General features: G+C 51.1%; 1 protein-coding gene across 1 annotated transcript; it reads right to left on the minus strand.

The window, feature by feature from the left end:
• Positions 1-5,190: 5,190 nt before the first annotated feature.
• On the minus strand, positions 5,191-8,857 carry LOC104909419 (uncharacterized). The gene is made up of 9 exons (XM_010706226.4): positions 8,812-8,857; positions 8,405-8,496; positions 8,208-8,309; positions 7,822-7,946; positions 7,514-7,676; positions 7,316-7,422; positions 6,993-7,106; positions 6,712-6,836; positions 5,191-6,549 (listed from the first exon to the last, which is right to left on the minus strand). Exons 1-9 carry the CDS (start codon positions 8,855-8,857, stop codon positions 5,672-5,674), a joined length of 1,752 nt encoding a protein of 583 aa, XP_010704528.3. The 3' UTR covers positions 5,191-5,671.
• Positions 8,858-11,240: the final 2,383 nt, after the last annotated feature.

An 11,240-nucleotide genomic window follows, 5' to 3' on the forward strand; every position in this document is an offset into this window, starting at 1 on the left:
ACTAAAAAGTTGCTTTCTTTTTTTTTTTAATCATTCTACATAATATAACTTTAGTGGGATCAATTATCTCACCAACTTCTCTGAGCAACTTTAAGGGAACAACAGGAAAACATGGATTTATCTTCAAAAACACTGACATTGATTCTTGATTCAAGGTATTTCAACCTACATTTTGTCAGAGCAAATAGCATCTGATTGATTACTCCCCAAATATTGACCCCGATCTGGAGTGTTTGCTCAGTGACTGGCCTCAGAGCATTCTGAATTCATGGAGGACTTGTTTGCTCACATGATGGATGCCAGGCTGGTGAGCAGAAGGAAGGCTTTAATAAATCATTTCTGACATTAACCTTGGAGAAACAAATTCCCAAGAGTGTTTGTGTTAGTTCTGCTGCCGGTGCTTGTGCAAACACTGAAGAACAGAATTCACACTGCTATCTCTTTGTGACTCGTTTACCTAACAGAAGTTCATTGTAGGCATTTCCAGACAAGTCAATGGGACAGGCATGGAAGAAGAAAAAGGCACTTCCTTTATTCAAACAACCACAAGCATTTCATCATAAAATACATGCAAAACTTGCATGACACATCTTGATTTTCAGAAAATAAGAAAAGAAAGCATGTACCAGATTCAGCAGTGAAATATCATTTTATTTGTGCAAGTAGGAAGACTATCCCAAATTTTCAGAATTTGGCATCTGTACTTTTCTGTGTGTAATCCTTTTAGTGTATTCTCTATCAATGTTACAAAATTTTCCCTATGGTTATTGTTTACCATAGCAACTATTGTGATTTAAGATTATATAGGTCAGACATTCTTGATCTACTGTAAGAAATGGTGGGTCTAAAATACTCATTTTCAGACCTTGAGGGCTCGATGAACTTTTCCCAGACTTCCCCTTTAGATGTTATAGAGACCAGACTTGGAGCTCAGCCACACTTCCCCATTCTCCATTACTTCTGCTGAGAACAAGGAAGGCAGTCTTGCTCCTGCCACTAACTCAAGCAGGAGGTTCTGAACTCATGCAGGAAACAGGATTTTGACTTCTGTTCATTGCTGAATAACCAGTCTGTCCAATCTAGGATGGATCTTTCCACCAAGCATCTCAGAGCCAAGGAAAGATTTAGAATCATAGAGTTGTAGAATAACTAAGGTTGGAAAAGACCTCTAAGATCATCTAGTACCAGTATTTCCCCACAGTGGTTGAGGTGCAGCCTCACTGGTGCTAGGTACAGCTTGATCATAGAAGCAGATCAGGTTGGTCAGGCAGAACCTGCCGTTCATGAGCTCATGCTGGCTGGGCCTGATTCTCTGGTTGTCCTCCACGTGCTATGTAATCTCACTCAAGATGATTTGCTCCATAACCCTGCCTGGCACCGAGTTCCTCGGATCCTCCTTACAGTTCTTCTTGTAGATTTATTCCTCTATGTGCCACAAATCTCAGTTCCTTCAAGTGAGAGGCAAAAAAAAGAATTTTCTGGCTTCAGATAAGATCTCTGCAGGCTGCTGCAAGTACACGTTAACACATTCCTGATGGCTCCAGTAACTTTTGCCACATGTTAAACCCATCAGCAAGGGGGTAGTTCAATAATTTTGGGGTCCTTTTTCTATGAAGACAAATGAACAGGAAATTCACTGACAAAACCTCCTTGTTTTTTTTTAGCAGGTGGTTCTTTCTACATCACAAGACTCAAAGTTCCTGGAAAAATGTTATTTGTGCTCAGTAGAAAGAAGAAACAACTGACCAAAACGTGAGAAACCAGCATGTGGGCTCTGCAGACCACACTGCTGCTGCTCATTCATCTAGGCAGTGTCAGTGAAAGGGAAGGGATTGGAGTTTTCCCTCCTGAGAACACCAGTTTGGAGAAAACATGCTCTCTGAGTCTGTAGTCCCTATCCATCAGCAGTGCCAGGGCAAACCTGAGCCACCAACCAGCACACCAGGTGGGATTCCTGCTGAGGACAGATCTGCAGGTCAGACAGTGAGAGAAACTCCCCACTTACACTCTGGAAATTGAATTTCACAGTGACGAACAGCAAAAATTCCCTCCTACCCCCAAGTGAGTTTTTTTTCCACCCTGTACACAGGGAGTGTGCTCATCAAATCAGAGTTCAATACATATTCAGTTTAACATAATTCACACCCTATTTGTCCTTACACTAAATGAAGTACAATCAACTAGGAATTATGTATAACCATTACATTCTGCTGCCCAGTTAGTTACATGTAATCAGCGCTGTCATACAGGCAGGCACAGAAATACACATTTTTCTTAATCCTAAGGTGCTCAGACTTTTATTATGTGCTGCAAATGTTCCATTTGGTGGACTGAGCAGAAAGCTGGTGACTCAGAAGTCACTGAAGAGGAGTCCTCTTTTCTCCCTGGATCAGCACTATTCTCTGCTTAAAAAAGCCTGAAAAGCATGAAGACCTGGAATTTCATCTGTTTTCAGCTAATGTTCATAGCTTCAGGGTATGTGAGTGGAATCTGCAAGCAGAAAATACCTGCTCTGAGATGTCACCCTGTGCTTTCCATATTCCATTTGTAGGCATTCGGCTCCAGCTGCCTTTTGAAGTGGCAAATGCAATTTACACAAATTAGAAGTAAAATATATCTTGATGTAAGTTCTAATATGAAAAGTGCACTTTTTAATCTTGAAAATTATCATGAAGATTTTCAAGAGAAAGCTTTATTGCTCTATACACAGATAAGTTGCAATGATATTTGAGGAACAGGAATCTCTGGCATGTCTTGATTCAGAGTAGATTTGCTGCTAAGGAACTGCTTCCTCCAGATGTAAGTCTGAGGACTGAACACTGCAGGGATCGATGCTGCTAACACGCTGCCCAAGGCCCACAGAAGACCTTCTGGTTGTTGGTTGGTCAAAGCAGAAGATGTGCTCAGCTCTAAAACCCACTGACTTCATTGGAACCAATGATAAGCTGGCACGCATTTGTCTACTGTTCTGTTGAAGCAGAATAAGTGCAGGTGTTATCTTGCATCTGGGCAGACAGAACAGCTCTGATTAGCTCTGTCATGTCAGCTGCATGTGGTGCATTTCAGCAAGCTGCTGTGCTCACAGCCAGCTTATTTTATTTGCATTTTGCTCTGGGTGGGTCAGTGTGAATTGTGCCTCAGCACTACTTCCTCACAGCTTTGAGGAGATTTCTGGCTCCTTCCTGCCCAGATGGAGGCCTGTATCATAGAAATATAGAACTGTTCGTAACTGTTGGAAGGCCACAGCCTTGATCTCTCTGTAATTCACCACGTTCATTTACTGGCCCTTGTGAAAGTTTGCACTCTGATCCAAGCAAGCTGGTCTTCCTTCCTACTGACCTCATGCTCTGTTTGGATTGTATCTCTTGCACATTCTGATTTTTTAGATATGTTCCTTTACATAGTTTCTAGGTCTTTGAGGAGGGGGTTCTGATGCACCTCCTTAGTAGAATCTCCTACATGGTGAGCCAAAGTGAGATGATTTACAGATTTTTTGAGGCTGTGTCAGTCTGGGACACTACACGTCCTGAACTTCTCTAAAACTATTAGCAAGTGTCCACAGGAGGGATATGGAGATTGAGAAGGGTCTGAGGGCAGTATGTAAGGAGCAGCTGAGGTCTGTGGTGTGCTAAGCCCAGAGCAGAGCAGGCAGAGGGGAGGCCTGATGATGGCTGCAGCTCCTCACAGGGAGCGGAGGGCAGCGCTGAGTTCTGTGACAGTGACAGGGCTGCTCATCTCCTCCCAATACGTGACTCTCAACTTTTACTCTGCTCCTAGTTTTGCCACCTTCTCTCCACCTAGCAGGCTTTGTAAATGTTTCACTACATTAACTCAAATTCTGCCGTATATTTACAAAGGTTTGTGACCTTTAGCTGTAGTCAATCATTCCCCATGGTCTAATTTGTCTTTTTCCCCCCACAGCTCCTTAATTTCACTGCTGTTACCTGTAAATGGTTTACCCAGGGCTTGCAGAGCACTGTACCCTGCACAGCTCAAACTCAGTCCTGCTCTGGTTTAGATTCTCCAAATTTCCTAATGTCTTCTTCAGATCTCTTTACCCTTTGAATCATAGAATTGTTTGAGTTGGAAGGGACCTTTAAAGGCTGTCTAGTCCAACTCCTCTGCAATGAACAGAGATACCTACAGCTAGACCAGGGTGCTCAAAGCCCCATGCAGCCCGACCTTGTGTGCCTCCAGGGACAGAGAATTAGCACTTGTTCCTTATCTTTAGTACAGAAGAAGAAGCACGAGGGCATGTAATGACAGGATGAGGAGAAATAGTTTTAAATTGGACAAGGGTAGATTTAGACTAGATATTAGGAAAAAATTCTTTACTGTGAGGGTAGTGAGACAATGGAACAGGTTGCCCAGTGAGGTAGTTTATGCCTCCTCCCTGGAAGCATTCATGGCCAGGCTGGATGGGGCTGTGAGCAACCTGGTCTAGAGGGAGGTGTCCCTGCCTATAGCAGGGGGTTGGAATTACATGATCTTAAAGATTCCTTCCAACCCAAACCATTCTATGATTCTGTGAAAAGTAGAGATAAGACTCTGAAAAGCACATTGTCTACTAGGATAAACAAATAAACTGTTTGCTTTATGCAAACCTAGTAGTAAACATGATACTTTTATTGATTATATCTGCTGAGCTTTGGATTTAGTCACATCAGAAGTACTACTGCAGCAGCCATCACCCAGCAAGGCAGCAGAGGAACCACAGAGACGTGAGGCACATGGATATAGCAGCTAGGAACTAGGCAGGGTGCAACAAACATGCCAACTCGCTTGAACAATTTGATCATGAGATTTTCAGCCCCCGATAAACAGAATATTGGCCATGGGTTGTTATATACACAAAGACAAGCATGGATTTAAAACCAAAACCCAGCAACTATCATGATCTAAACCGGCGTGCTTCAGCCTCATTTTGAGGCATCATGCCCTCTATAGTGGGACTGGCCACATTGCCCAAATGCAGAAGGAAAGCCCAAGCTCTGACACAGCTGGAAGCAGCCCTGGACCTGACGTGCATCCTGAATACGGTGGCATCCCAAGCCCAGAAACAAGCCCAGAACCGGGCTGCTCCTGCCTGTGGCCTGGGTTCTTGAGCAAAGTGGGCCGTGTGCCCCACTGGGGATGTGGCCCAAACCCAGCTCAGCCTGAACTGGGCCAGGTGAAGTGAGGTCTGGGGAGGAGACAAGCCTGTTGTCAAGGTCCTTACCTGTGCCCGCCTCAGCAAAAGCAGGGAAGGATGAAGCTGACAAACGTGTGGGGGGGGGGGAATCTCTGATCTTTATTCTGTTGGACCTTTGGGACCAGAGTAAGTAGGGGAGATAGGACAAGGAGGGATGGTTTTAAAATAAGACAGGGGAGGTTTGGGTTAGATGTTAGGAGGTGGTTTTTCACACAGAGTGCAGTGACACACTGGAACAGGTTTCCCAAGGATGTTGTGGGTGCCGCGTCCCTGGAGGTGTTGAAAGCCAGGCTGGATGTGGCTCTGGGCGGCCTGTTCTAGTGGCTGGTGACCCTGCACATAGCAGGGGGGTTGAAACTAGATGATCATTGTGGTCCATTTCAACCCAGGCCATTCTATGAGTAGTACACAGCTGCTCCTATGGAGACTCGTGGGCTGTCTGCGGGGACTTTGACTCTGAAGTTGTTTCTGGGAGCAGCTTCATTCCCGGAATGGCCTCCCCTGTCTGGCCCGGCCTCTTTGGGGTGACCTGCGGGAATTGTGAGCCCAACGTCTCTCAGAAGGAGGGCTTTGGGTGCGGGTGCGCCCTCGCTGCCTGGACGGTCTCCTGCGTCCGGGCGCTCTGGAAGCCCTCGGGGACCTTGAAGTGGCAGATCTTGATCTGCGGGTGCTGCTCTGCTCCCCTGGGGCTGGCATTTGCCGGCTGCCACGGCGTCCTCTTGGCCGGCTCTGGGAACTCGGGGCCCGAGCTTGCAGCGGGGAGCGGCTTCGTGTGCGAATTCCTCCTCGCTGCCTGGACGGTCTCCTGCGTCCGGGCACTCTGGAAGCCCTCAGGGACCTCGAAGTGGCAGATCTTGATCTGCGGGTGCTGTTCTGCTCCCCTGGGGCTGGCATTTGCTGGCTGCCACGGCGTCCTCTTGGCCGGCTCTGGGAACTCGGGGCCCGAGCTTGCAGTGGGGAGCGGCTTCGTGTGCGGCTTCCTCCTTGCTGCCTGCGCCGTCTTCTGCGAGCAGCTGCTGGAGATGCCCTGGAGGACCCTGGTGCCCTCCGTCTGGTGGATGTGTGGGAGTCGCTCTCGGCACGGGGGGCTGCTGTTTGTCTGCTCCCACAGCGTCCTTGCAGCTGCTCAGAGGTAGCCCGATCCTCACTTAAACGTGGGCCATTTGTCCCCTGCTCAGTCTCAGGCACACTGGGCAGGTCGCTGTGCTCAGGCAGCTGGGAACTCTGCAATGTCTCCAATGCTGCCTGGCTGGCGGGCATGGAGCTGAAGGTCTCCAGCTTCATGGAGCTGCTGGATGATCCCAGAACCCTCTGGCTGGCAGTGCTGGGACCAGTGAGCTCAGTGTTGGTGCTGGAGGCTGTAAGGGGAGGCAGGAAGGTCATGAGTGTGAAGCTGCGGCACCACAGTGGGATCTGCCATCCCACTTGGGTCAGACAGACTCTGGCAAAGCTGCCCTGAGCTCTTGCTGCCAGGCCTTGCCTGGCCTCAGCGCGGTGCCATGCGGCTGATAGCCTCTTACCGGTACCCAGGCCAGCACAGCTGTCACACTCCCACTCCCACGCGTCTCTTGTGTTATACAGGTGGGAGCACTGTCGATGGGTGCCCTCAGCAGCGCAGGAGCTGCACAGGATCAGCTCCCAGGGCCTGGGGAAGCAAAGGGGTTGTGGCTGTGAGGACCAAGTGAGCCAAGCCAGGGCGTGACCTGCACAGCACGTCTCTGGTGCTCAGTCCTTGCTCTCCCAGCCTGTGGTGAGGCTGAGATCCCCCACTGAGCCCCAGAGAGCTGCTGCAGTAACTCACCCCCTTGTCTCTGCCTGCTCTCTGCCTCCCTGGTAAAGGCATTCGCTGGCATCGCAGCGGCTGTGCCTCTCTAGGAGCGGTTCGTATGCCTCATCGCTGTCCCATTCTGGTTCTCTACAAGAGGAGGGAGGGGAAGTGATGAGCCCCCAGCATAAGATCCAAGCTTATCCCATCTCATCCACTCCATCTTCACTTCCAGCTTCTCCATGAGGCTGGGGCACATCCTCACATGACAGCCAAAGGCCGGGCCTGCTGAGACAGTCCCCGGGCAGGCCCAGCACTGCAGCCTTAATGTGAGCAGAACCAGGCAGAAGGACACTAACTTGAGTGGGATTCGGATCCCCGCAGTGGACATCTCGTCATAGAATCGACCACAGTCTCGACAGCCGGGGCACTCAAAGTACGCCGTGCCAGCACTCAATGCCTGTTGCTGCAGGAGAAGCACAAGCAGGGTGAGCGTGAGCAGTGCCAGGTGCTGCTGAGCACCAAGCGTGCCTGCAGGGTGAGGGGAGGGCTCCTACCTGGATGCAGGCCCGGTGGAACCAGACGTGTTGGCACGCTGGACACACCATGGTGTGGTAGGACAAGCTGTCCCCCACAGGCTCAAGGCAGATGAGGCAGTCGTTGCCTTCTGCTGGAACTTCCTGAGTCACCTGTCGAGGGCGGTGCTCCGAACAGAAGGACCTGGGGGAAGATGGAAGGGATGAGCACTGTGAGAAGTGCTGTGAGGAGGGCAGAGGTCCAGGAAAGAGCGCCCAGGCCCTGCCTCTAGCTCTGGGAGGTGAAACTGCGGGTCCTCCGTGGCTTGGCTGCTGCTGACAGCCCTTACCTGTGCTCTCCGAAGTACTGGCTGATGCATTCCCCAACCACGGCACAGGGCAGATGAAAGCTGCGTGCACAGCCGCTCTCTGCGCATGTGATGGCAGCCCCCTTCTCGCCGCAAACACAGCATTGCTGGAAAGAGCAGAACAGCCCCGTCAGCAGCAGGCTCAGGGCTTCCACAGCTGGCCCCACACCTCTGGCAGGGCACGGGACGTGGGCATTGCTGGGCCATGCTCTATAAAGCAGCCTGGGGGACAGGGCTGATCTCCTAAGGGCAGGACTTTGTCCTGGAGGCGATTGGAAGGGCTGTGATTGCTTTCCTCGGGTCCAGACTAAGCTGGTGTGAGCCCTTCCTGGCACCAGGAGATCTGCCTGCTCCATACAGGTCCTCACCTGCATGTTTGCCTGTTTGACCTTGCGTGTGATGGCAGCAACGGGGAGGCCCTGAGTTCTTGGCCATTCCTGTCTTGCTTCGGATGGGATGTTGGCAAACATCTGTAGGAGAGAAAAGAAGAGCACGGTCTCATTAGGACAGAAAGAAAGGGAGCATCCCCGACAGGAGTCCACAAGGAGCTCACGGGGGAACTCACCAAGCAGAACTCGTGGACACGAATCCCAGTCTCAAAAAGCATGTGCCCGCAGATATCCGGGTCGACATCTGCCTGGCCACACAGCACACACACTGCAGAGGAGAGAGCAAATGTGAGCAGCGGTGAGCACTTGGCAGGGCCAGGTGTCCCTGAGGGCTGTCCCCAGGGTCCTGCTCTGTGCCTGCCATGCTGGCTGGAGGTGGTGGAGGGGAAGGGGCCATGGCAGGCCCAAGGCAGCCACAGCTGAAGCCGGGCCCCCTTGCCAAGGAGCAGAGGGGCCCTGCCCCGTGCCTGTCTGGGAGCTCCTGCCTGCCCCTTCCTCCCCTCTCAGCTCTCAGCCGCAGGCAGAGCCCCAGCACCCCTCTGTCCAGCATCGGGAGCTGTGCACAGGGATGCTGTGCTCTCACCTGGCTCCTCCGCGCAGGAGGCCTTCCTATTCCCATTGGACGTCATTGTGCGTTGATAGCGAGCACTGCGAGAGTCCCTGCTCTCTCTGCGCCTCACCAGACCGCACTGATGCTTGGCCTGAGCCCGGCAGCCTTTGCTCTGCTCCAAGCTTCACACGTCACAATGGCTGCTCTATGACACCCACTGTGACATCACGGCCACTGCCTCACAGAGGGTGTGGGCGCGGGCCGTCAAGCAAGAGGGTGGCAGCCCAAGCAGGCAGCACAGAGTGAGGACCCGGTGCTGCTGTGCAGCAGAGTGGAAGGACGGCCTCCCTCCACCTGCTGGCACAGCTCCTCGTGGCAGATGCTGGAGTGCAGCTGTCCCTTGGGCACACTTGCAGCCCTGGTGCCACGCTAGCACTTCAGATCTGAGTCTAGGTTTCTGGAGGGTCTAGTAAAGATGGCAAGTTAACAGCATATTTGGTGTCTAGTGTGTGTGGTGAGTGACTTTTTACAAGGTCTGATAGGGATAGGCCATGGTTTGATCTAGTTTTAATCTAGAAGAGGAGATTAGATTAAGTCGTAGGGGAAATTCTGTAGTCTGAGATTGGTGAGACACTGGCACAGGCTGCCCAGAGAAGCTGTGGATGCCCCATCCTTGGCGATGTTTGAGGCCAGGCTGGATGGGGCCCTCATCTGCCAAGCAAGAGGGTAACAGCTCTACAGCTTCTCTGAGCAACCTATTCCAGTGCATCACTGCCCTCCGATTCAAGAATTTCCTCCCAGCATCCAATCTCTATCTACCTTCTGTCTTTGTTCAATATTATGCATCACCTCGAAGCACAGCTAATTCCCTCAGGTTTCCCTCGACACCTTGCCACTTACTTGGGTAATGTAGCAGATCTTCTCTGAAAGGATACTTTTCCTTCATGGCTGAGAAGGAAAGAATCACTTCGTACCGTGAAAGTAGATATCCCTTTTCCAATTGATTTTTCAATCACAGAATGGCCAGGGTTGGAAGGGATCTCAAAGACCATGAATCTCCAACACCCTGCCACATGCAGGGCCACCAACCTCCCCATTTAATACTAGACCAGGCTGCCCAGGGCCCCATCCAATCTGGCCTTGAACACCTCTAGGGACGGAGCATCCACAGTCTCTCTGGGCTGCCTGTTCCAGCACCTCACCACTCTCTCTGTAAAGAATTTCCCCCTGACATCCAGCCTAAATCTTCCTTCCCTCAACTTCAAACCATTTTCCCTTGTCCTGCAGTTATCAACCTTTTCAAAGAGTTTGTTCCCCTCCTGTTTGCAGGCTCCCTTTAGGTATTGAAAGGCTGCAATGAGGTCACCCCACAGCCTTCTTTTCTCCAGGCTGAACAAGCTCAGCTCCCTCAGCCTGGCTTTGTAGGGGAGGTGCTGCAGTCCCCTGATCATCTTCGTGGCTCTCCTCTGGACCCTCTCCAACAGCTCCCTGTCTTTCTTGTACTGGGAGTTACAGACCTGGGCAAAGTACTCCAGATGGGGCCTCACAAGAGCAGAGTAGAGGGGGACAGTCACCTCCCTGTCCCTGCTGGCCACCCTTCTTCTGATGGAGCCCGTGATACCATTTGCTTTCCGAGCTGCAAGGGCTCACTGCTGGCTCATGTTAAGCTTCTCCTCTATTATGACCCCCAGGGCCTTCTCCGCAGGGCTGCTCTCAAGGACCGCTCCTTCCAGTCTGTGTAGATGCCTGGGATTCCTCTGGCCCAAGTGCAAAACCTTGCACTTTGCCGTGTTGAACCTCATCAGGTTCACCCAGGCCCATCTTTCTAGCCTCTCGAGGTCTCTCTGAATGGCATCCCTTCCTTCTACCATGTCAACCGCACCACTCAGCTTGGTGTTGTCAGCAAACTTGCTGAGGGTGCACTCGATTCCGTCATCGATGTCATTGATAAAGATGTTAAAGAGCACCGGTCCCAAGACAGACCCCTGCGGGACGCTGCTCGTTGCCAGCCTCCACCTGGTCATAGAGCCATTGATGACCACCCTCTGTCTGCGGCCTTTCAACCAGTTTCTTATCCATCAAGTGGTCCACCCATCAAATCCAAATCCCTCCAATTTGAAGATAAGGATGTGGTGGGGGACCATGTCAAAGGCCTTGCTCAAGTCCAGGTAAATGACATTGGTCGCCTTTCCCTTGTCCACCAATGCCGTCACTCCATCATCGAAGGCCACCAGACTGGTCAAGCATGACCTTCCTCTGGTGAAGGTGTGCTGGCTGTCTCGGATCACACGCTCATTCCTCATGTGATCAAGCATGGCCCACCATCGTCATTAGATGAGGACTTTGGGAGTGAAACCCACTGTTGCTGTTTCATAAAATCTTAGAATAATTAAGGTTGGAAAAGACCACTAAGATCATCTAGTCCAACCACCAACACATCAGCACAGTGCACATTAAGCCAT

This window comes from Meleagris gallopavo, chromosome 1, assembly GCF_905368555.1.
Source record: "Meleagris gallopavo chromosome 1, MGAL_WU_HG_1.1, whole genome shotgun sequence".
In the NCBI taxonomy this organism is placed as follows: Eukaryota; Metazoa; Chordata; class Aves; order Galliformes; family Phasianidae; genus Meleagris; species Meleagris gallopavo.